The sequence below is a fragment of the Hippopotamus amphibius genome, chromosome 3 (genome assembly GCF_030028045.1).
Source record: "Hippopotamus amphibius kiboko isolate mHipAmp2 chromosome 3, mHipAmp2.hap2, whole genome shotgun sequence".
Taxonomy (NCBI): Eukaryota; Metazoa; Chordata; class Mammalia; order Artiodactyla; family Hippopotamidae; genus Hippopotamus; species Hippopotamus amphibius.
In genome coordinates, this window is record NC_080188.1 from 82027259 (window position 1) to 82048302 (window position 21044).

General features: G+C 40.4%; 1 protein-coding gene across 12 annotated transcripts in view; it reads left to right on the forward strand.

Annotated features, from left to right (window-relative positions):
• Positions 1-21044, forward strand: part of FHIP1A (FHF complex subunit HOOK interacting protein 1A) — a 256905-nt gene that overhangs the window by 145724 nt on the left and 90137 nt on the right. For 6 of the 12 annotated variants that reach the window (XM_057726601.1, XM_057726592.1, XM_057726589.1 and 3 more), the window contains one exon: positions 5490-5720. In XM_057726601.1, the coding sequence (XP_057582584.1) occupies positions 5616-5720 (105 nt within the window). In that variant the 5' untranslated portion in view covers positions 5490-5615. Of the gene's footprint in view, positions 1-3422; positions 3446-5489; positions 5721-7577; positions 7667-20229; positions 20352-21044 lie in introns of those variants that run through there. The other 6 variants (XM_057726600.1, XM_057726597.1, XM_057726596.1 and 3 more) reach the window with 5 other exon arrangements.

Consider the following 21044-nt stretch of genomic DNA (forward strand, 5'->3'; position numbering starts at 1 on the left):
CTTGTTCTAATGAAATTAAGATGTAAAACATAGTGGAATTATTTCATGGCATTAATAACAGTTTTCTGCAATCTGGTTACTATTTCGAGGCATGCATCTATCAAAGCCTGGAACCATTTGGAACGCATGTGTTGCATGAATCTTCTTTGTGTACACCCTCTGTGTTAACTGCTGACCTACAACTTGGGGGAACGAAACAAGGTGTGCTTTGCTGAAATGTTGGATAGTGAACAGTGAATGAGCCAACAAGTTGAGGGAGACGTAGGACAAGGTCCAGGAGAGTCAGGGGCTATTAGAGGCTGGTTTTATTTCCCACAGCACAGCATTGCCATGTGATACGACAGCAAGAGAGAAAAGGAAACTGGGCCAGAGGATTAGAGCACAGGGAGGATTTAGTCTTAATAGGATTTTATTAGGCTCTAGGTAGAGGTTGTCTGAGGTGGTTTGACCCAAAATGAATTCCCCCCCATTGCTATTAGTTATAATTGAGGGCACACGGTTCCCTTCTCTTCAGCTTTTCCTAATAGTTGAAGAGTCTTCACCCTTAGGTGGAATTTTACTTGATAAGCGCATTTACAGTAATAAGACTCTTTATGTGTTTAATAGCAGCCAATTGAGAGCCTTCCAAAGTGCATTCTAAAACAATGAGTTTTCTACTGGCAGTTGCTCAGGAAAAAAATCCAACCACCCAACCACAAATTATATGTGAGATGGTTGATTTCTGTGCTTTGGGTTCCTTAAGTGAAATATGCATTAATTATAAAAAAGAATACAGATGGAATCCCCTTTACAACTAGAATTCTTAGAAAGATTTTTGTACCATGGCCATTATTCTCCTTTAATGATTATCTAATTACCCCTCCCTAGTTAGCATGACAGTTGCAATAAAGTATGTAAAATAAGGACTTTTGAGCTAAGAAATAATTATTTAGTCCTAACGACTCCCCTCAGTGAGGTTAAAAACCAAGAGTCTGCCACTGGTTAGAGCTGGAGCTAGAGTCCTGGGCCCTGTCTCCCAGTCAAAGCTTAAGCCCCTGAGTAGGAACCCTAAGTTTTCTGACTTCCATGCTTGGAGAACTGAGCCCAAAACTCTTAGCCCTGGTGCTTTGTTCCCCACTTTAAATCCATCCATCCTCTCTGACTGTCTCTAGAAACCAGCCAGAGGAATATCAGGAAGGAAGAAGAAGGAAAGGTAGGAAGGGAGCCTGCCATGTCTTTCCATCAAGTTCAATATTTGGTGACTCATTGTGAAAAGACTCAGCTTTGCTTCTCTTTTATCTCTAAATCTCTCCTCCCTGTACTCTTGACCTCACCTCTCTTCTGCTTCTCTTGTTCCATCAAACTTTTTTTTTTAAATCTTCAGATTCTTGTTCGTTGATTCCTTCTCATTAGACCTGCAAATATGATCACTTTTCCCTTAATAAAAATGTTCCCTTGGCTGTGTCTCCCCTTAATGTGGCCATCCATTTCTTTCCCTTTTATAATCCTTTATTAGAGGATATTATATTTAAATATGTAAAAGAATTGAAGGATGGCATGAGATAATGTGTAATTAAATACCAAAATGTATACATTGTAAGTTCAGCCTGATAGTGAAAGAGAGCTCTATTAAAATATAGTCATTGGTAGTTCAGGAAAAAAATGTGACTTTTGACACATTTGTAGCTCTCCTAAGTATTATAGTTTTTCAGAGAGTCTGAAATTAGATAAGATGTCTGTCTGGGATTGAGGTTGAGGGGGTTTTTACATTGGAAAGAGGTATGATCTAGATGACTAGAATCTAGGCTTTTATGATTTTATGGTATATTTTATAATTCGGTGACATGGAAGCATATGCTTGTGCTTTTTTCATGTCAAATAAAATATATACTTTCAAAAAAGGACAAATAAAAATAGAGGTAATTCTTATGTCATCTATCTTTATCTTCAACAATAATTAATAGCATTTTTCTTTCCTTATTGATGGAAAATATTCTTATGTATAATATTAATGAGATATGTAAATGTGCCCACTTGGTAATGTCCTTGGAACTAATGTAGTCAGCTCTGTCTTTGCAGCATAGAACCTGTGCTAATATCTCAGCATACATACATACATTACATATGTACAAACACATACATGTATTTTGATAGCTCATCTCTTCCCCTCCAAGACCAAAAACCTCAACAACCACACCACAATACCACATACAACCAGGAAAGGAAAAAGAGTCCTTTGGGTATTTTTTTTGCTGGTGGTTTGTTTGAAGAAGGAAAAAGATCACTCGTTAGGGACTGAACGGTTTCTAGAGCTTTTTCTGAGGCATGAAATTCGAGTTGATGTGCATGTGTGCATTTATGGGAAGAACAGACTGCATGTGTGCCAAGAGCAGGGAGCGTCCCTAACCATTCCCAGCTTCCAATGCCTTAGGCTGCAGAGAGCAGAGGGCAGGAAGGGATGATGTCCAGCGATGCTACATGCCACAAGCACACAATCTAGCGCCTGCAGCCTCTCCTACCTGCTCGCAGCCTCTTGCTTAGTTTTGCCCTTCTGTTTTCTTCACCTGGGATTTTTAGCTGTTGTCTGAGAGATAAAAAGCTTGGAACTGGAAAAAGGAAAGATATTTACCTGACAACAGGAAAACGCAGAAATATGTTGAAAACCTTGATGCTTGAGGAAATGTGTCCTTAAACTTTGCTCATAAATACGGAGCAACCTCTCTCTTTCTCTCAGCTTTACGCTGCCCTGGGGACATGCCAGTGCTTTAAATGGGAATGAGAAAGAGAGTGGCCTCTGGGTGCTTGGGTGGTGTTTTCATTGACAGGGAAGCCTTTTGCTTTCCAGACATGGCTTGCTGGACTTGCCTCCCCCTGTCTTTTCTTTCCCAGGTTCTCTCAATGTTGTGGTTTCTGTATTCATATATACTTAGATATTTCAGGCATCTGCCTCAAGGGTATGATTGGGTAAGCATCAACCAAGTGAGATGTACTTTTCTCACAGAAGATACAGATTCCTTAAGGGCCCAGGGCCAGGGATGATCGCCAGGAGCAAGGAGAATTAGTTTCTAGGAAGAACACTGGCCTGGGAGTCAAGAGACATTTCTGTCTCCATCAAAACTAACTTGAAAGTTTATAGCCTCGACTAAGATATTTATACTGCCTGTACTGCGGTCTCACTGTCTGATAAGATTGCATGTGAAGTCCCTTTGAGAACTGACGTGAAGGATCTTAGAGAGCATGTTTCTATCTTTGATTTAGAGGCAGTCGGCGTAATTTATGTTCCCTTCATATCTCCCAAGAAGAATCTGAGAATCCCGAAGCTGGGAGGCATCGCAGAGAATCTTCTACTTTTTCAACCTCTGGGATAAACCCAAACACTCTGAGTTCCCTTGTTATTATCATTACATGATGTGAATAAAATACCTGGACGTTTTCAAAGCCATAAAGTGTTCAGGATGACAAGAAGGTGAATCAGAACTTGTATCTCTTATCACTTAAAACAGGGTTGCACACGGAAGTGTTGCCTAGAAGGGCTAGCCTGCTAACCAAAGCAAGGTCAAGAGAGCAGCGGGAGGATCACAGGGAGTGTGCGTGTGTGTGTGTGTGTGTGTGTGTGTGTGTGAGAGAGAGAGAGAGAGAGAGAGAGAGAGAGAAAGACTGGGAACACATACCCTGTGTGCGTGGACGGCCACTCCTGATTTTAAAAACACCAGCTGGGCCCAATGGAACGTGTGTTTCAGTGGCAGAGGGCCATGGTTGGCAGTGGACAGCGTCTTATTGAAAACAACACGTTTATATTATTCAGGATTATATGTTGGGGAGTTCACCAGTTTACATAGTAAAACATAGACATGGAAGGTACATGTAAACTGTTTCCCTCGGGTATGTAATTTGTGCAGCCCTCCTTCTAACAGGCCCCTCTCTTTCTACACACCTTAATCCTCTTACATCCTCCTTAAGAAATGTTCCCTTCCTCAGAATTATTAGTTCTTACAAGTTTTCTATTCTTCTGTCGTAAAATTTATTTTAAAGATCTTTTACTGTTGATTGGTTAGTCTTCTACGCTGCTCCCCCGCCGCCGAAGTACTTGTTTTGAATATTCCTTTAACTATTTTCCAGTGTTTAGTTCCACTTCCCACAAAGAACTTGACCCATAAGTCTAAGCTGAATTGTCACTTTAAGTCCCCTCTCTCACATTTTGTTGTTTATAGGAGGAATAGTTGATCAGTGTTCTCCTTGTAATACCCTTCATATTAGTCATTTGAAAATAGCCTCTCTTTTTTTTTTCTTTTTTTAAATCTTTCGATACTGTAAGTCTGGAAATTTTACCATGAACTTTGTTTTCCAGTGCTCTGGTAATTATAATGTAATTACTTTTCTCTGAACTCTCTGTAGTCTGTACACTAAAAAAATAACGTTTTGAACTGCACCCAGTCCTTTTTTGGGCTGATGAGACTGATGAGATAGTAATACCAGTAACTTACTGCTTTCGTTGGAGAGTTAGCACCACGCAATTGGATCATATTCCCTGTAAACTCTGAGACCTCGGTATCTTTTCTCTCTCCACTGGCTCTGTTGGAGTCAGACTTTCTTCATATTTTATCTACGTGATTCATTTTTCATTGATAAGTGCGCTGCTACCTTGTACTCACACCAAGTAAGCATGATCTTGTTTTCGATGAATCATTTCTGATTTGTCAAGGTTACTTGGAATTCTATTATTTTTCAAGAGAGCTAAAAACCTTAGTTTGTAGCCACGAAATGACTGAGAATGCTTTCAATTCCATTATGGCAGTCATTTTTTCCCCTTGCTTTTATTTATTTATTTTCTCTTCAGATCCTTATTGGAGTATAATTGCTTTACAGTGTTGTGCCAGTTTCTGCTGTACAACAAAGTGAATCAGCTGTATTTATACACATATTCCCATATCTCCCTCTTGAGCCTCCTGCCCACCCCCCATCCCACCCCTGTAGGTCATCACCAAGCAGCAAGTTGATCTCCCTGTGCTGTGCAGCAGTTTCCCACTAGTATGGCAGTCATTGATTTAAAAAAATTGATATTATTGGACCCGGGAGTCTGGGTGCTGTGTTATAACTCCCCTGAGTTACATCAAGCTGTTTATTTCAGTTACTATTAACTAATGATTTTCCTGTTTCTGGGTGTTTTTAAACACCACTAATATTGATATCATAGTTTATGGCTTCTTGAAACTAGATATGAATGATTTAGAATAATCTGGGGGTTGTGGTTGGTGGTGATGGGGAGAATAAACCCAATAATTGCTTAATTTATTCACTTAGCTTTGGCAGCATCATTACTTTATATCTTTAGTAGCAAAGTGAGAGAAAATAGAAGAAAGGCTTTAGATTGAGTGTAAATGTCTATTTTGTAGATATTTTACTCAGTGTTGGACTTTGAGAATGTCTGTTTTGATTTTTAATTTAATAGCCGGTGTCCTATTTAATATATGAATGTAACGGGATGCATTTTTTTGTTATTGTCATTACAGGTTTTGGAAGCTGACAATGACGTGAAGAAATTACGTTTCTACTGTGATGCTTGAAAGTTAGTGACTGCTTACCAAATTTTCATGAAAATTAAATATGACTTAGAAGCATTTGGTTTATGAAGGCTTATGATGTCATCGGTTGCGACAGAAAGAAAACTCCAGCAGGCTGTGAGCCTGCAGGGAGTTGACCCAGAAACATGCATGATTGTATTTAAAAACCACTGGTCGCAGGTAATGTATGAGTTCCACCTTCTCTGCTGGTTAGGTAACCCTAGAGGCCTCTATTGCGCTGAACCAGGGTTCCCTACCTGTGTGACAGGTGGGCTTCCAGAAACATAGGGAGGAAACCCTTTTAGGTAGGAAGAGAAGCAGACTTCTTTACTTGCTTTCCTAGAATGGGTAGCTGGTTAAAAACCTTGGTTTTCACAAAAGCAGTTAAGAGACATGCATGTTCCTCAGATATTTTTAGAAGAGTAGCAGTTGGCCTTTAAGTGGCTTGTACATCACTTTGCAATACACTTGACCGTGAGTACATCCTCTTTCTTTCCCTCCTTCCTGCTGATTTCCATTCCGTCCTTAAATTCTAACAATGCTAAAATACGTATTTATTAAGTATTTGCCAAGTGCTGTGCCAAATACTTCAAATACCTTACATTTAATCTTCTCCACAAGCCCGTAAGGCAGTTGGTTTTAACTACCTCATTTTACAGATGAGGGAATAGAAAATTATAGAGGTTAAATAGCTTGCTTGAGGTTATATGACTAGTGAGTTTCCAATCAAGTACTTAGACCTTGGTCCCATGACTCCAAGACCAGCGTATTTGACCTCTGTGCTCTACCATTTTTGAGGCTGATGGTCCCTGTTCATTTGGGGAAGGAAGGTGCCTGGAAGTGTCCGAATTCATTACAAAGCTGGTTATAAAAGTTTTTTGGATCATTCGTTTTGACTTCTCTGTGACTCTTCTCTGATCTGTTTGTATGGATAATTAAGAGTTGAATGGTCAGGAAATGTACCAGCTGTCCCCTTTCCTCAGGGAGTTTACAAGTAGTAAAGTAAATAAAATTGGCATTCTTTACTACTTGTCCAACATAACACTCCCCAGGTGATTTGGTAAGTGGCTGTTTATGTGACAGTTTTTTAATGACTACCCAGTTCCTTCCTGTGGCCAGAAACAGCACGTGGGTTAAAGCACTGAGCCCGTAAATCACAGCAATTATAAGGGGACACAGTTTAGATCAACAAATCATTTCTGCTTCTGGGTCATTTACACTTTGTGGCTTCTTGTCACTATCCAGTGTAAAGCTTCCAAGATTTTTTTATGCATTTCCCCTTCTCTGACTTTTTACTGCTATAATCTTAATGGGGTTGCTCTGGATATTAAGGGCACATCTGTTTTAGCAATGGGAAGAAAGTAATTCAAGAATTTTCCAGATAATTAGAGTGATTACCTTTGGCTTTGCACTGCAACGCTGATGCATAGAACCCTCCATTTAGTGCAGAAAAATATTGAGTTGAGGGTAAGGATAACTTTGTCAGAGGGACTGAGGTTTAGTTATTAAACACTTCCTTTTGTAAAGTGGGTACACTCTTGGTCTCGTTGTTTCAGCCATTTCTTTAACTTTGGCCAAGTTTCTTACCCCTTTAGTCTTGACTTTTCCTTTTCAGTAAACCTGCAAAATGCCATCAGTCTCTCTCTAGTTCCAAAGACTCTTGAGGGCCTTATTGTTACCTTTATGAATAAAAATACTGGTTGAAGAAATTCATATTGGCATCAGTGTGATTACACTCATCCCTTGGTATCTGGGGGTTTGGTTCCAGGACACCAGCAGATACCAAATTCTGTGGATGCTCAAGTCCTTTATGTAGAATGATATTTCCATATAACCTGTGCACATCTGCACACCCTCCAGATCATCTCTAGATTACTTATAATATCTAATACAGTGTAGATATCATGTGAATAGTTGTAAATACAATGTAAATGTTACGTAAATAGTTGCCAGTGTGCAACAAATTTGTTATCCTTTTTGGAACTTTGTGAAATTTTTTCCCAAATATTTTTGATCTGTGATTGGTTGAATCTGCAGATGTGGAACCCACAGATACGGAGGACCAACTGTATTGTTAAGTGGAGATTTACTGAGCCCAAACTTCAGCCTCACTGTGGGCATCACAGGTGGGACGTAGAAATGTATAAACCTTCCTTTGGGCTTTTAAAGAATGTATAAGCTAGTTTGGATGACAACGTGGGACGCATTGTTATAAAATGAATAATATTGATCATGGGAATTAAGTTAAGGGAAAGGACTGTTATGGATGGAAATGGCCTGTGAAATGGAGAAAGTGAGATTTTGTTAGCTTGACTGGGGAAAAGAAGGAAGGTTTTGATGACAGAAAGGAAAAGAATGTTTTAGAGAAGGGGTTTTAGGAACAAACACTCAGCTCTGCCTTTTTTGCATGGTTAAAAAAAAAAGGTGAGGAAGTCAGGGCAAGGCAGAGATGTGGGGCTAAGTTTGAGGTAAGAAATGAGACCTTCAGTTGATAGAAATAAATGCTGCTTGTTCATTGTTTTTGGAGTTTCATGCATTAGTGCTTTGCTGTGAGTTGTTCAGGCTGGGGGTGGTTGAAGAGCAATTGCAGAGGATTGGGAAATGAGCTACAATCTGACATAAACTCTTGTGACTAGAGTGATGCAGCCCCCAGGTTCCCCTGAGGCAACCCAAGAAAACCTGCAAGGATGATAAGAAATGTGGTGTAGACAGAACTGGGAGACAGCATTCTATTTAGTGCAGCGTTCCATTAGCGGGAAAGTACCATGATTTTTTCAGATGTTAAGTTAGGGAAAATGAAGGCAACAAAAATTAGTGGTGTCCAAAGTTCTGTTTGTTAGGATACTTCAGTACAAATTCAGCATAATTAACATATATTTGACAGGTTCTGTTCTACTGTTTACTAGGAGCTTCTACTTCGGACCTTGAGTGGCAGTCAAGGACATCCACTTACCCACCTACACTTTGCAGCCTGTCAGGGACAGCTAGTTGTACAACCATCCATCATCTGAGGCATCATCCAAGGCAGTCTGGTCGTCGGGGAGAGACTTTGAGTGGTCCAGTGGTGCACTTGAGTTTTCAAACTGGTCCCTGGGTCCAGTGCTCTCATGACATCCTCAGAATAGCTCTATAGTGGACATCCAGGAATAGTTGACACTGGAGAATCCAGGCTGTAGGAAGTAGCCTCTGGCCTGTACGTCCCCTCGTCTTCTGAGATGCCATCTTGTGCCGTCATAGCCAGAGCAGCGAACCTAAAACCCAGATCTGTCTTGGGCATTCCTGTAGTTGGACGTTTCAGTGGCATCTGGCCACCTACAGGCCAGGATGGCAGATAGGGCTCTTTATGTCGTGGCTTCTTTCAGTCCTCTCTCACATTTAGTCTCCAGAAATGCAACATTACTTGGAGTTCCCAGCCACCCCTTCTCCTGGCCACGCATCTCATGCTATTTCATGCCTCTCTGCCTTTGGCACTTCCTCTTCTTTCTGGTTGGAATATCCCTCCTCCTGGTTGATACCTCGCCTTCTACAGGACTCATTTGGGCCATCATTTCCTCCAGGAAACCTTTTCTGCCCTCATTCATGCTCCCACTCAGTGCTCCAACAGCATCTTGAGTGTTCTTTCACTGTTAAAACCACCTTTTATTAAAATTACACGAAAAAAAAATTACACGTATACTGTTTTCTTCCCAACCTCATTACAAGCTACTCGTGATCAGAGACCACTTATTTGTAGCTCACCAAATCTCCAGTGCCAAGAAGATTGTAGGCATATGTGGATGTAGCTGTTCAATAAATTGTTGAACTGAAAACAGGAAGTATGAAATATAACTTTAGAAGAGCTAGGAGCCTTGGAAAACAGATACTAATAGTAAAACAGTTGCTGTAAATTGCTACCAGTAAGTTTAGAGACTTTCCTAGTGGCGCAGTGGTTAAGAATCTGCCTGCCAATGCAGGGGACACGGGTTCGAGCCCTGGTCTGGGAAGATCCCTCATGCCGTGGAGCAACTAAGCCAGTGCGCCACAACTACTGAGCCTGCGCTCTAGAGCCCATGAGCCACAACTCCTCAGCTCATGTGCTGCAGTTACTAAAGCTCGTGAGCCTAGAGCCTGAGCTCTGCAACAAGAGAAGCCACTGCAGTGAGAAGCCCATGCACCACAATGAAGAGTAGTGGCTGCTTGCGGCAACTAGAGAAAGCCCGCGTGCAGCAACGAAGAGGCAATGCAACCAAAAATAAATTAATTAATTAAATAAATAAACCATTAAAAAAAGAACTTTAGACTTGCATTTAATGATCAGTGATCTTGAGGGGAGAGAGAGGGAGAGGAGAATGTTTAATTTTTATAGTGGTCTATAAGAACAGTTTATAGTCTAGTAGACTATTGTTTTTATCTCTTGCCTTTGCTTCTTTGCTTCTTCTGAATGGAAGAGAGAGCAAGAAGTAAGAAGCATTGGTCCATCAGATAAGGAACTATCCAACTGTATTGCCATGTGAACTAATCCCCCCCCTCCTCCCACCACACAAACACAGTAGGTATTCTTAATGGCACATTTTTACTTTGTGAAGGTTCATGGCCCTTGCTCTATTCATTCTCTATCCTTGCTTTTCATGTATTGAATCAGTATTAGTTATGTACTAAATGGTGTCTGCTTTTAAAACCAGAAGAACAGAGGTTAAAAAAAATCAATTGGAAATGCACATTTCTGTGTGCTTCTTAATGGTACAAAGCTTCTCTTTACCACCCTCAGCCTCCAAAAGTTATCTGTTATACAGTTTTTTAAGCTAAGAACATTTCAGAGCTCAGATAGAGTAACGGTGATGGATAAAGAAAAGCTCATGGATTCAGTAGCCTTTTTCTTCTTGGAGGGGATGGGGATGAGAAAAACTGGATTATATAGATTAATTAGTGAAGTCAAATGTCTTCCTACAATAATGAAAAATAAATAATTTGCTCTAGGTATGGTAACCTTATAGAGCTCCAAGTAGCCTGACACCATTAAAGAAGCATAGAGCACTTATACATGGCTTTGAGATCTGCATTCCAGTCTGTTCCCTGTGAAACTCATTCCCTTGCTCTGTTCATCTTCACTCTTTTGGTCTGTGCCTTGTCATAGACTGAATGACAGAGAGAAATTACATGAAGTCTTTGAGTGATGAAAAGTTGGAAAATATTAGAGAACTCTGATTAATCTTCTCAATGTCTTAGTAAAGTGATGTTTGTTAACACTTAATGTATGTCTCTCATCTTAGCTTTTCAAGTAGCTCTTAACTTGACAGTAGAAAGTAAAGCAGAACAAGCTATACTTCTTTAGAGGGCCAGAGCATTGAGTTGTGGCTCTATTAGACTCTAAAGTGGTCGAACATGCTGAAATATCAGAAGCTCTCCTACTGTATGCCCGGTGATAAGTCTGTTTTTGCTGTGGTTGGGATTACAGGGTTCTCTGGAATATTATTACATAGATCATTGCTCTTAAGTCCTTCCTCTAATACTGAGATTAAAAAAAATTTATATATACCTAACTTTAGGGTTGGTTTACTATGTTATTTTATTGACTGATGCTTCTACCATGTTTCTATATTATAGTAATTACTAGACTACTTTGGTCCCAAGGAAGTATGGCATGTAGGTATAGTTTCTGCTTTATCACATTAATTCCAGATTTAGATACATCTCTGTAGTTCAATATTGGAGCTGACATTAAGTTCTGTAAGTACACATATATTATTAGGCTGTTATCTTAATGTAAGAAGAAATGACTCCATAAGGGTCTCCCATGGGAATAGGTGTGTAAGAAATACCCTAAACTGAAACACACAGCTGCTAAGTAATAAACAAGGGCTGGATGGAAACTTACTTTTACTGTAGTTAACTTGGTACTTTAAGTGGAATTTGGCTTAAGATCACTAAATCCTGTCCTTCTTCTCTGTGATGGAAAATGTTGCTTAGTAACTTGGTTTTTTCCACAGTGCCACTTTAAATTAGCTTTCCAAAGGATTTGGAAGTATGGGTTGTACTCATGTGACTTTCTTGAAGTACAACACCTCAGCTCTAACCAAAGTAGCATAAATAGGACTTCCCTGGTGGCGCAGTGGTTAAGAATCTGCCTGCCAATGCAGGGGACACGGGTTCAAGCCCTGGTCTGGGAATATCCCATATATTGTGGAGCAACTAAGACTGTGAGCCACAACTACTGAGCCCACGTGCTGCAACTACTGAAGCCCACATGCCTAGAGCCCCTGCTCCACAACAAGAGAAGCTACCGCAGTGAGAAGCCTGTGCATGGCAGCAAAGAATAGCCCCCTGCTCGCTGCAACTAGAGAAAGTCCACATGCAGCAACGAAGACCCAACGCAGACAAAATAATTAAAAAAAAAAACTTGTTAAAAAAAGTAGTCATATATTGATACACACGTATATAAGACGGAACGATAGTAAGTTGAAGTCAAAGCTAATCTCCTGACACAGAAACACATGTGTTTATTATGTAGAATAATCATTTGTTAGCCTGAGGTGTGATTATATGATTTATGTATATCTTTCATGCTGAAAGCATTTGAGCTTCCTGTTTAGAATTTGTGAATATTTGAAATTCACACCCATTATCACTGAGTGATGGGGGCCATCATTAGAGCTAAGGTTAGAAGTAGCTGATATTCCTTAATGAAAGAAATATGCTATTTGTTCATCTTATTGAGCTCTAATAAATGTCATATTTATAGGTCAAATGACTTTGAAGTTAGGTTAAAATTTAGCTGTATTGGTCACATGATAATTTGTATACCATTGTTCACACTATTGATTTTTTGTGTATTTATTTCCTTTTAGAGTCTTGTTATGTGATTCGGGCTCATGATCCATATATAGATATGGATATCTATATATGTGGAGGGTTAGGGTTAAGATTGGGGTTAGGGCTTAGGGTTAGGAGATATCTCTCTCTCTATGTATGTGTCTATGTTTGTATATATATATATATATAAAATTTTTAACTTATTTTTATTTTTTAAGCTCTTTATTGGAATGTAATTGCTTTACACTGTTGTGCCAGGTTTTGCTGTACAACAAAGTGAGTCAGCTGTATTTATACATATATCCCCATATCCCTCCCTCCTGTGACACCTTCCCACCCTCCCTATCCCACCCCTCTAAGTCATCACTCATCATTGAGTTGATCTCCCTGTGTTATGCAGCAGCTTTCCATTAGCTATTTTACATTTGGTAGTGTATATATGTCAATGCTACTCTCTCACTTCCTCCCAGCTTCCCCTTCCCCCACTGTGTCCTCAAGTCTGTTCTCTACATCTGCATCTTTATTCTTGCCCTGTCACTGGGTTCATCAGTACCACTTTTTTAGATTCCATATATGTGTTAGCATGTGGTATTTGTTTTTCTCTTTCTGGCTTACTTCACTCTGTATGACAAACTCTAGATCCATCCACCTGACTACAAATGACTCAATTTCATTCCTTTTTATGGCTGAGTAATATTCCATTGTATATATGTGCCACATCTTCTTTATCCATTCATCTATTGATGGGCATTTAGATTGCTTCCATGTCCTGGCTATTGTAAATAGTGTTGCAATGAACATTGGGGTACATGTTTCTTTTTGGATTGTGGTTTTCTCAGGGTATATGTCCAGGAGTGGGATTGCTGGGTCATATGGTAGTTCTATTTTTATTTTTTTAAGGAAGCTCCATACTGTTTTCTGTAGTGGCTATACCAATTTACATTCCTTCCAACAGTGCAGGAGGGTTCCCTTTTCTGTGCACCCTCTCCAACATTTATTGTTTCTAGATTTCTTGATGATGGCCATTTTGACCAGTGTGAGGTGATACCTCATTGTGGCTTTGACTTGCATTTCTCTGATAATTAGTGATGTTGAACATCTTTTCATGTGTTTGTTGGCCATCTGTATGTCTTCTTTGGAGAAATGTCTATTTAGGTCTTCCGCCCATTTGTGGATTGGGTTATTTGCTTTTTTGGTATTAAGCTGCATGAGCTGCTTGTATATTTTGGAGACTAATCCTTTGTCTGTTGTTCATTGGCAACTATTTTTTCCCACTCTGAGGGTTGCCTTCTAGTCTTGTTTATGATTTCTTTCGCTGTGCAAAAGCTTTTAAGTTTCATGAGGTCCCATTTGTTTATTCTTGATTCTAGGAGGTGGGTCCAAAAGGATCTTGCTTTGATGGATGTCATAGAGTGTTCTGCCTATGTTTTTTTCTAGGAGTTTTATTGTGTCTGGCCTTACATGTAGGTCTTTAATCCATGTGGAGTTTATTTTTGTGTATGGTGTTAGGAAGTGTTCTAATTTCATTCTTTTCCATGTTGCTGTCCAATTTTCCCAGCACCACTTATTGAAGAGGCTGTCTTTTTTCCATTATATATTCTTGCCTCCTTTGTCAAGGATAAGGTACCCATAAGTGCGTGGGTTTATCTCTGGGCTTTCTATTCTGTTCCATTGATCTATATTTCTGTTTTTGTGCCAGTACCATACTGTCTTGATCACTGTAGCCCTGTAATATAGTCTGAAGTCAAGGAGCCTGATTCCTCCAGCTCCACCTTTCCTTCTCAAGATTGCTTTGGCTATTTGGGGTCTTTTGCATATCCATACAAATGGTAAAATTTCTTGTTCTAGTTTTGTGAAAAATGCCATTGGTAATTTGATCGGGATTGCATTGAATCTGTAAATTGCTTTGGGTAGTATAGTCATTTTCACAATGTTGATTCTTCCAATCCAAGAACATGGTATGTCCCTCCATCTGTTCGTATTGTTTTTGATTTCTTTCATTAGTGTCATAGTTTTCTGCATACAGGTCTTTTGCCTCCTGGCAGGTTTATTCTTAGGTATTTTATTATTTTTGTTGCAGTGGTAAATGGGAGAGTTTCCTTAATTTCTCTTTCTGCTCTTTCATTGTTAGTGTATAGAAATGCAAGAGATGTCTGTGCATTAATTTTGTATCCTGCTACTTTACTGAATTCATCGATAAGTGCTAGCAGTTTTCTGGTAGAGTCTTTCGGGTTTTCTATATATAATATCATGTCATCTGCAAAGAGTGACAGTATTACTTTTTCGTTTTCAATTTGGATTCCTTTTATTTGTTTTTCTTCCCTGATTGCTGTGGCTAAGACTTCCAAAACTATGTTGGATAATAGTGGTGAGAGTGGGCACGCTTGTCTTGTTCTTGTTCTTTGAGGGAATTCTTTCAGTTTTTCACCATTGAGAATAATCTTGGCTGTTGGTTTGTCATATATGGCTTTTATTATGTTGAGGTAATTTCTATGCCCATTTTCTGGAGAGTTTTTATCACAAGTGATGTTGAATTTTGTCAAAAGCTTTTTCTGCATCTATTGAGATGATTGTATGGTTTTTATCCTTCAGTTTATTGATATGATGTATCACGTTGATTGATTTGCATATATTGAAGAATCCTTGCATCCCAGGAATAAACCCCACTTGATCATGGTGTGTGATTTTTTTTTAATGTGCTGTTGGATTCTGTTAGCTAGTATTTTGTTGAGGATTTTTGCATCTATATTCATCAGTGATATTGGCCTGTGATTTTCTTTTTTTGTGACTTCTTTGCCTGGTTTTGGTATTAGGGTGATGGTGGCCTCATAGAATGAATTTGGGAGTGTTCCTCCTTCTGCAATATTTTGGAAGAGTTTGAGAAGGATAGGTGTTAGCTCTTCTCTAAATGTTTGAGAGAATTCGCCTGTGAATCCATCTGGCCCTAGGCTTTTGTTTGTTGGGAGATTTTAATCACAGTTTCAGTTTCATTACTTGTGATTGTTCTGTTCATATTTTCTATTTCTTCCTGATCCAGTCTTGGAAGATTGTAAGAATTTATCCATTTCTTCCAGGTTATCCAATTCATTGGCATATAGTTGTTTATAGTAGTCTTTCATGATCTTTTGTATTTCTGTGGTGTCCGTTGTTACTTCTCCTTTTTCATTTCTAATTCTGTTGATTGGTGTCTTCTCCCTTTTTCTCCTGATGAGTCTGGCTAATGGTTTATCAATTTTATTTATCTTCTCAAAGAACTGGCTTTTAGTTTTATTGATCTTTGCTGTTGTTTCCTTCATTTCTTTTTTGTTTATTTCTGATCTGATCTTTATGATTTCTTTCCTTCTGCTCACTTTCAGGTTTTTTGTTCTTCTTTCTCTAATTGTTTTAGGTGTCAGGTTAGGTTGTTTATGTGAGATTTTTCTTATTTCTTGAGGTAGGACTGTATTGCTATAAACTTTCCTCTTAGAACTGCTTTTGCTGTGTCCCATAGGTTTTGGGTCATCGTGTTTTCATTGTCATTTGTTTCTAGGTATTTTTTGATTTCCTCTTGGATTTCTTCAGTGATTTCTTGGTTGTTTAATAGCGTGTTGTTTAGCCTCCATGTGTCTGTATTTTTTACAGTTTTTTCCTTGTAATTGATACCTAGTCTCATGGCACTGTGGATGGAGAAGATGCTTCTTACAATTTCAATTTCTTGAATTTACTGAGGCTTGATTTGTGATCCAAGATGTGATCTGTCCTGGAGAATGTTCCATGTGCACTTGGGAAGAAAGTGTATTCTGTAGTTTTTGGATGGAATGTCCTATAAATATCAATTAAGTCAAGATGGTCTAATGTTTCATTTAAAGCTTGTGTGTCCTTATTTCTTTTCTGTTTGGATGATCTGTCCATTGGTGTAAGTGGGGTGTTAAAGTCTATTATTGTGTTACTGTCAATTTCCCCTTTTATGGCTGTTAACATTTGCCTTATGTATTGAGGTGCTCCTATGTTGGGTGCATAGGTATTTACAGTTGTTATATATTCTTCTTGGACTGATCCCTTGATCATTACGTAGTGTCCTTCCTTGTCTCTTGTAATAGTGTTTACTTTAAGGTCTAATTTGTCTGATATGAGTATTGCTACTCCAGCTTTCTTTTGACTTCCATTTGCATGGAATATCTTTTTCCCTCCCCTTACTTTCAGTCTGTATGTGTCCCTAGGTCTGAAGTGGGTTTCTTGTAGACAGCATATAGAAGGGTCTTGTGTTTGTATCCATTCAGCCAGTCTGTGTCTTTTGGTTGGAGCATTTAATCCATTTACATTTAAGGTGATTATTGACATGTATGTTCCTATTACCATTTTCTTAATTGTTTTGGGTTTGTTTTTGTAGGTCTTTTCCTTCCTTGTGTTTCCTGCTTAGAAAAGTTCCTTTAGCAATTGTTGTAAGGCTGGTTTGGTGGTGCTGAATTCTCTTAGCTTTTACTTGTCTGTAAAGCTTTTGATTTCTCTGTCGAACCTGAATGAGATTCTTGCTGGGTAGAGTATTCTTGGCTGTAGCTTTTTCTCCTTCAAGACCTTAAGCATATCCTGCCACTCACTTCTGGCCTGCAGAGTTTCTGCGGAAAGATCAGCTGTTATCCTTATGGGTTTTCCCTTATATGTTATTTGTTGCGTTTCTCTTGCTGCTTTTAATATTTTTCTTTGTGTTTAATTTTTGTTAGTTTGATTAATATGTGCCTTGATGTATTTCTCCTTGGGTTTATTCTGTATGGGACTCTCAGTGCTCCTTGGACTTGACTCTTTCCTTTCCCACATTGGGGAAGTTTTCCACTATAATCTCTTCACATATTTTCTCAGACCCTTTCTTTTTTTCTTCTTCTTCTGGGACACCTATGAGTCGAATGTTGGTGTGCTTAATGTTGTCCCCAAGGTCTTTGACACTGTCTTCCATTCTCTTTATTCTTTTTTCTTTTTCCTGCTCTGTGGCAGTTATTTCCCCCATTCTATCTTGCAACTCACTTACTCATTCTTCTGCCTCAGTTATTCTGCTGTTTATAGCATCTAGAGTATTTTTAATTTCAGTTGTGTTGTTTATTACTGCTTGCTCTTTAGTTCTTCTAGGTCCTTATTAAATGTTTCTTGTATTTTCTCTATTTTGCTTTTGAGATTTTGTATCATCTTTACTATCATTACTCTGAATTCTTTTTCAGGGAATTTTCCTGTTTCCTCTTCATTTATTTGGTCTTGTGGGTTTTTGTCTTGCTCCTTTGCCTGCAAGGTGTTTCTTTGTTTTCTCATTTTGTCCAAGTTATAGTATTTGCTGTCTCCTTTCCGTATGCTGCCTAGTAGTAGTTCCTCTTGTTTCTGTTCTCTGCCCCCTGTGGTGGGGTTTGTCCAGTGTCTTGAGTAGGCTTCCTCAAGGAAGGGTCTGGTGCCTGCTTTCTGGTGTGTGGATCTGAGTCTTTTCCCTCTGAGGAGCAGAGCCGCGTCAGGTGGTGTGTTTAGGGTATCTGTGAGCTTAATATGGCCTTAGGTAGTTTGTATGCTGATGGGTGCGTTTGTGTTCCTGTCTTGTTTTTAGTTTGATGTGAGGTATCCAGCACTGGCAGTTGCAGGCAGTCGGGCAAAGCCAGGTCTTAGGCTCTGATATAGGCCTCCATGAGAGTTCTCTGGTTAATCTTCCCTGTGGCTGAGGAGTCTCTAGTGGTCTAATGTCCTGGACTCAGTGCTTCCTCCCCAGAGCCTCAGACTTGACTTCTAGTTGAGGAATCCAGACTCCAGGGGTCTCTCATCCCGGCAATAAAGGGGATTAAAAAAGACTATCCAAGCCCCAGACTAAAGATAAAAGGTTAAGTCAAAGAAACAAATACTGAATCAAGGAAGCATGTATATGCACAAGAAAACCAAAAACTGAACACAATAGAACATAAAGCACTAGAACAACCTGACTGAAGAACCCTAGAATGTAATCAGACAATTAAAGAGAAAACCAACAAAAACAGGGGCCAAATAGAAACAGGAGCACATACAACAAAGAGCAAGAGAACAACCAGATAGACTGAAGATCCCCCAGACAAAATGAAACAATTATAATTAGAACTAAGATAAAGACAAAACCTAATAACAAAAACTTAACACTGTGTCACCTGAAGAATAAAGCAAGGAAACAAAGCAGACCAGTAATGCTGATTAAAAGTATAATAGGATAAAATAAAATAAAAAGGGATAAAACACAGAGCAACAGAAAGCATAGTATGACTGAAAATATAAAAAGAAAAAATAGAATAGAAATGTATTAAAGATAAAGAAGAGAAGAAGATAGGAGAGATAAACTCAGCACTACGGAAAAGCTAGCTAGAAACAGAAGTATATAAAAGGGATAAAAATAAAAACAAGAGTAAAAAATAGAATAAAAAATATGTTATAAAACGTGAAGATCCCTTGGAACTAAGATAGTTTAAAAAAAAAAAGCCAGAACTGACAACAGAATGTATCAGATCAATAAAGTTAATAATAATAATTCTGTTTCCTTGGGGTCTCAGTTGTAAGTAAGTGTTCTTGAACATGCCTTAAGCCTCAGACCACCTGTGCCTCCCCAAGAGGCCCTCCTCTGCCTCTGGATTGAATTCTGGACCTGCTGTGGGTCCTGTGGGGTCCACTTAGGCTCTGATCTGGCCCAATTCCTGCGTGTGTTTGCTCCCACAGTCCACAGCCGCCAGAGTTAGACCTTTTGCATTTGTGGGAACGTTCATTGTCTACTCAGATATTTCAAAGACATAGGGTCTGCCTAGCTGATCACAGGGATTTAGTCTGCAGAGTGTATATTTGATGGAAAGATTTTAGAACCTCTTCCTTAGTCACCCTGTCCCTGGCGTTCAGCTTTGGTTTTGTCCCTGCTTGTGTGTGTGGTCTAACCACCAGAGTCTGGCCCTGAGGCTGCCTTGGAGCTCTTTGGGTCTCCCTCAGTGAGGGTTTCCTATATTGTTCATCTGCAGATGCAGGTGTGTAGGGAGAGAGAGGCTTTGATAGTGTCTCCTCTCCCTGCATGTGACTCCAATGGTAGTGCCCTGCTTGGATCGCTGGAGCCCCAGGGGTGATGCCAAATGCGCATGGATGTCGGCGGCTGTGGGTGTAGGAAATCTGGCCTTAGTGGGGTTCTTTACTGATGCCAGGTGCAAGGCACCTGAGGGGCAGCCCTCAGGGGCTTTTTGTATCACTCTGCAACCAGCAGAGCTTCCTTTATTGTTCATCTGTAGGTGCTGGTGTGTGGGGAGAGAGAGGGTACAACAGTGGCTCCTTCCCCTGCGTGTGAGTCAGCAGCAGTGCCCTGCCTGGGTCGTGGGAGCCCTGGCGGCAGCAGCAGTGCGTATTGCACTGGGAAGCTGGCGGGCTCAGGTGTAAGCGGAGTGTCTCCAGAGATGGTCCGCTCTCCCAACTTTTTCTGGCTCTCTGGCTGCAGGCACACCAGACCAGCCTCCAAGGGGGCTTTCTCTATGCCTTGTCGACTGTGACAGCCAGGCCCAGAGGGGGCCTCCCTTTGTTCGTTGCAGGTGCCCAAGGAGAGGCTACAACAGGGGCTCCTCCCCTCTGCATGTGGCTCAGCAGTAGCGCCCTGCTTGGATCGTGGGAGCCCTGGTGGTGGTGGTGTCAATTGCAGAGGGAAGCTCTTGCGCTTGAGTAAGCGGAATGTCTCCAGAGATGGCCTGCTCTGTGGACTTCTGCTGTCTCTTGGCAGTGGGCACATTAGGCCAGGCCCAGAGGGCGGCTCCCTTTGTTCGTTGCAGGTGCCCAAAGAGAGGCTACAACAGGGGCTCCTCCCCTCTGCGTGTGACTCAGCAGTAGCGCCCCGCCGCCACGGCTGCCCAGCTTTCTGTGGTAGGCATTCTCCACTGCAGATTTCTTCCTTCCTGTTGCCTCAGCCCATCTCCCCACAGCCAACAATGCTTCTCACCCTGAACCAGTTCTCCAGTTCCTGTGTTCCAGCTCCCAGACCCCCTGTACTGCTGTGAACCCTCGTCTCAGTCTGGGACATGCAGGGCCATGGTACGGGACCCTCTGTGTGTTTCTCACTCTTTCCCGTCTGCCACAGCTCAGCCGCTTCACCCTCTTTGAACAGTCCCAAATGCCTCCCTTCCGACCCAGGGGAATTCCCCTTTGGAGAGGGGTTTTCCCTGTCAGGTCAGGGAGCTTTCCTCGAATTCGGCAATCTCTCCTCTGTTTTAGCTCCCCCTGCCCCAGGGTGTAGGACTTGTCTCTTTCCTTTCTTCTCCTCCTCTTTCTCCTTTTTTCTTTTTTTTCCCCCTCTGTTCTACCCAGTTATGTCAGGATCTTTGCAGTCCTTTCTGGTGTCCAAGGTCTTCTGCTAGTGTTCAGCCAGTTTTCTGTGGGAATTATTGCATCTTTTGATGTATTCTTGATACATCTGTGGAGAGAGATGCATTCCACGGCCTTCTACTTCACCACCATCTTTTCTTGCCTCTCTATTATATATATATATACATATATCTATATGATTGGTAAACCATTTATAGTGCTGTATGTGATCCCAGCTGCCTTACGTAGTTAATGAGCATGGGCTTTATCAGGGGTTGATCAGTTTGTTAAATGGTATTTAGCCTATCGAAGTGAACTTGTTTCATAAAGGAAATATTTGCAAAGTGTATTTTCCTACTTGGGTTATCCAGCCCCCATAATTGTGTTTTTTCCCCTGAACTGAATCCCTGAGCCTGAGAGTAC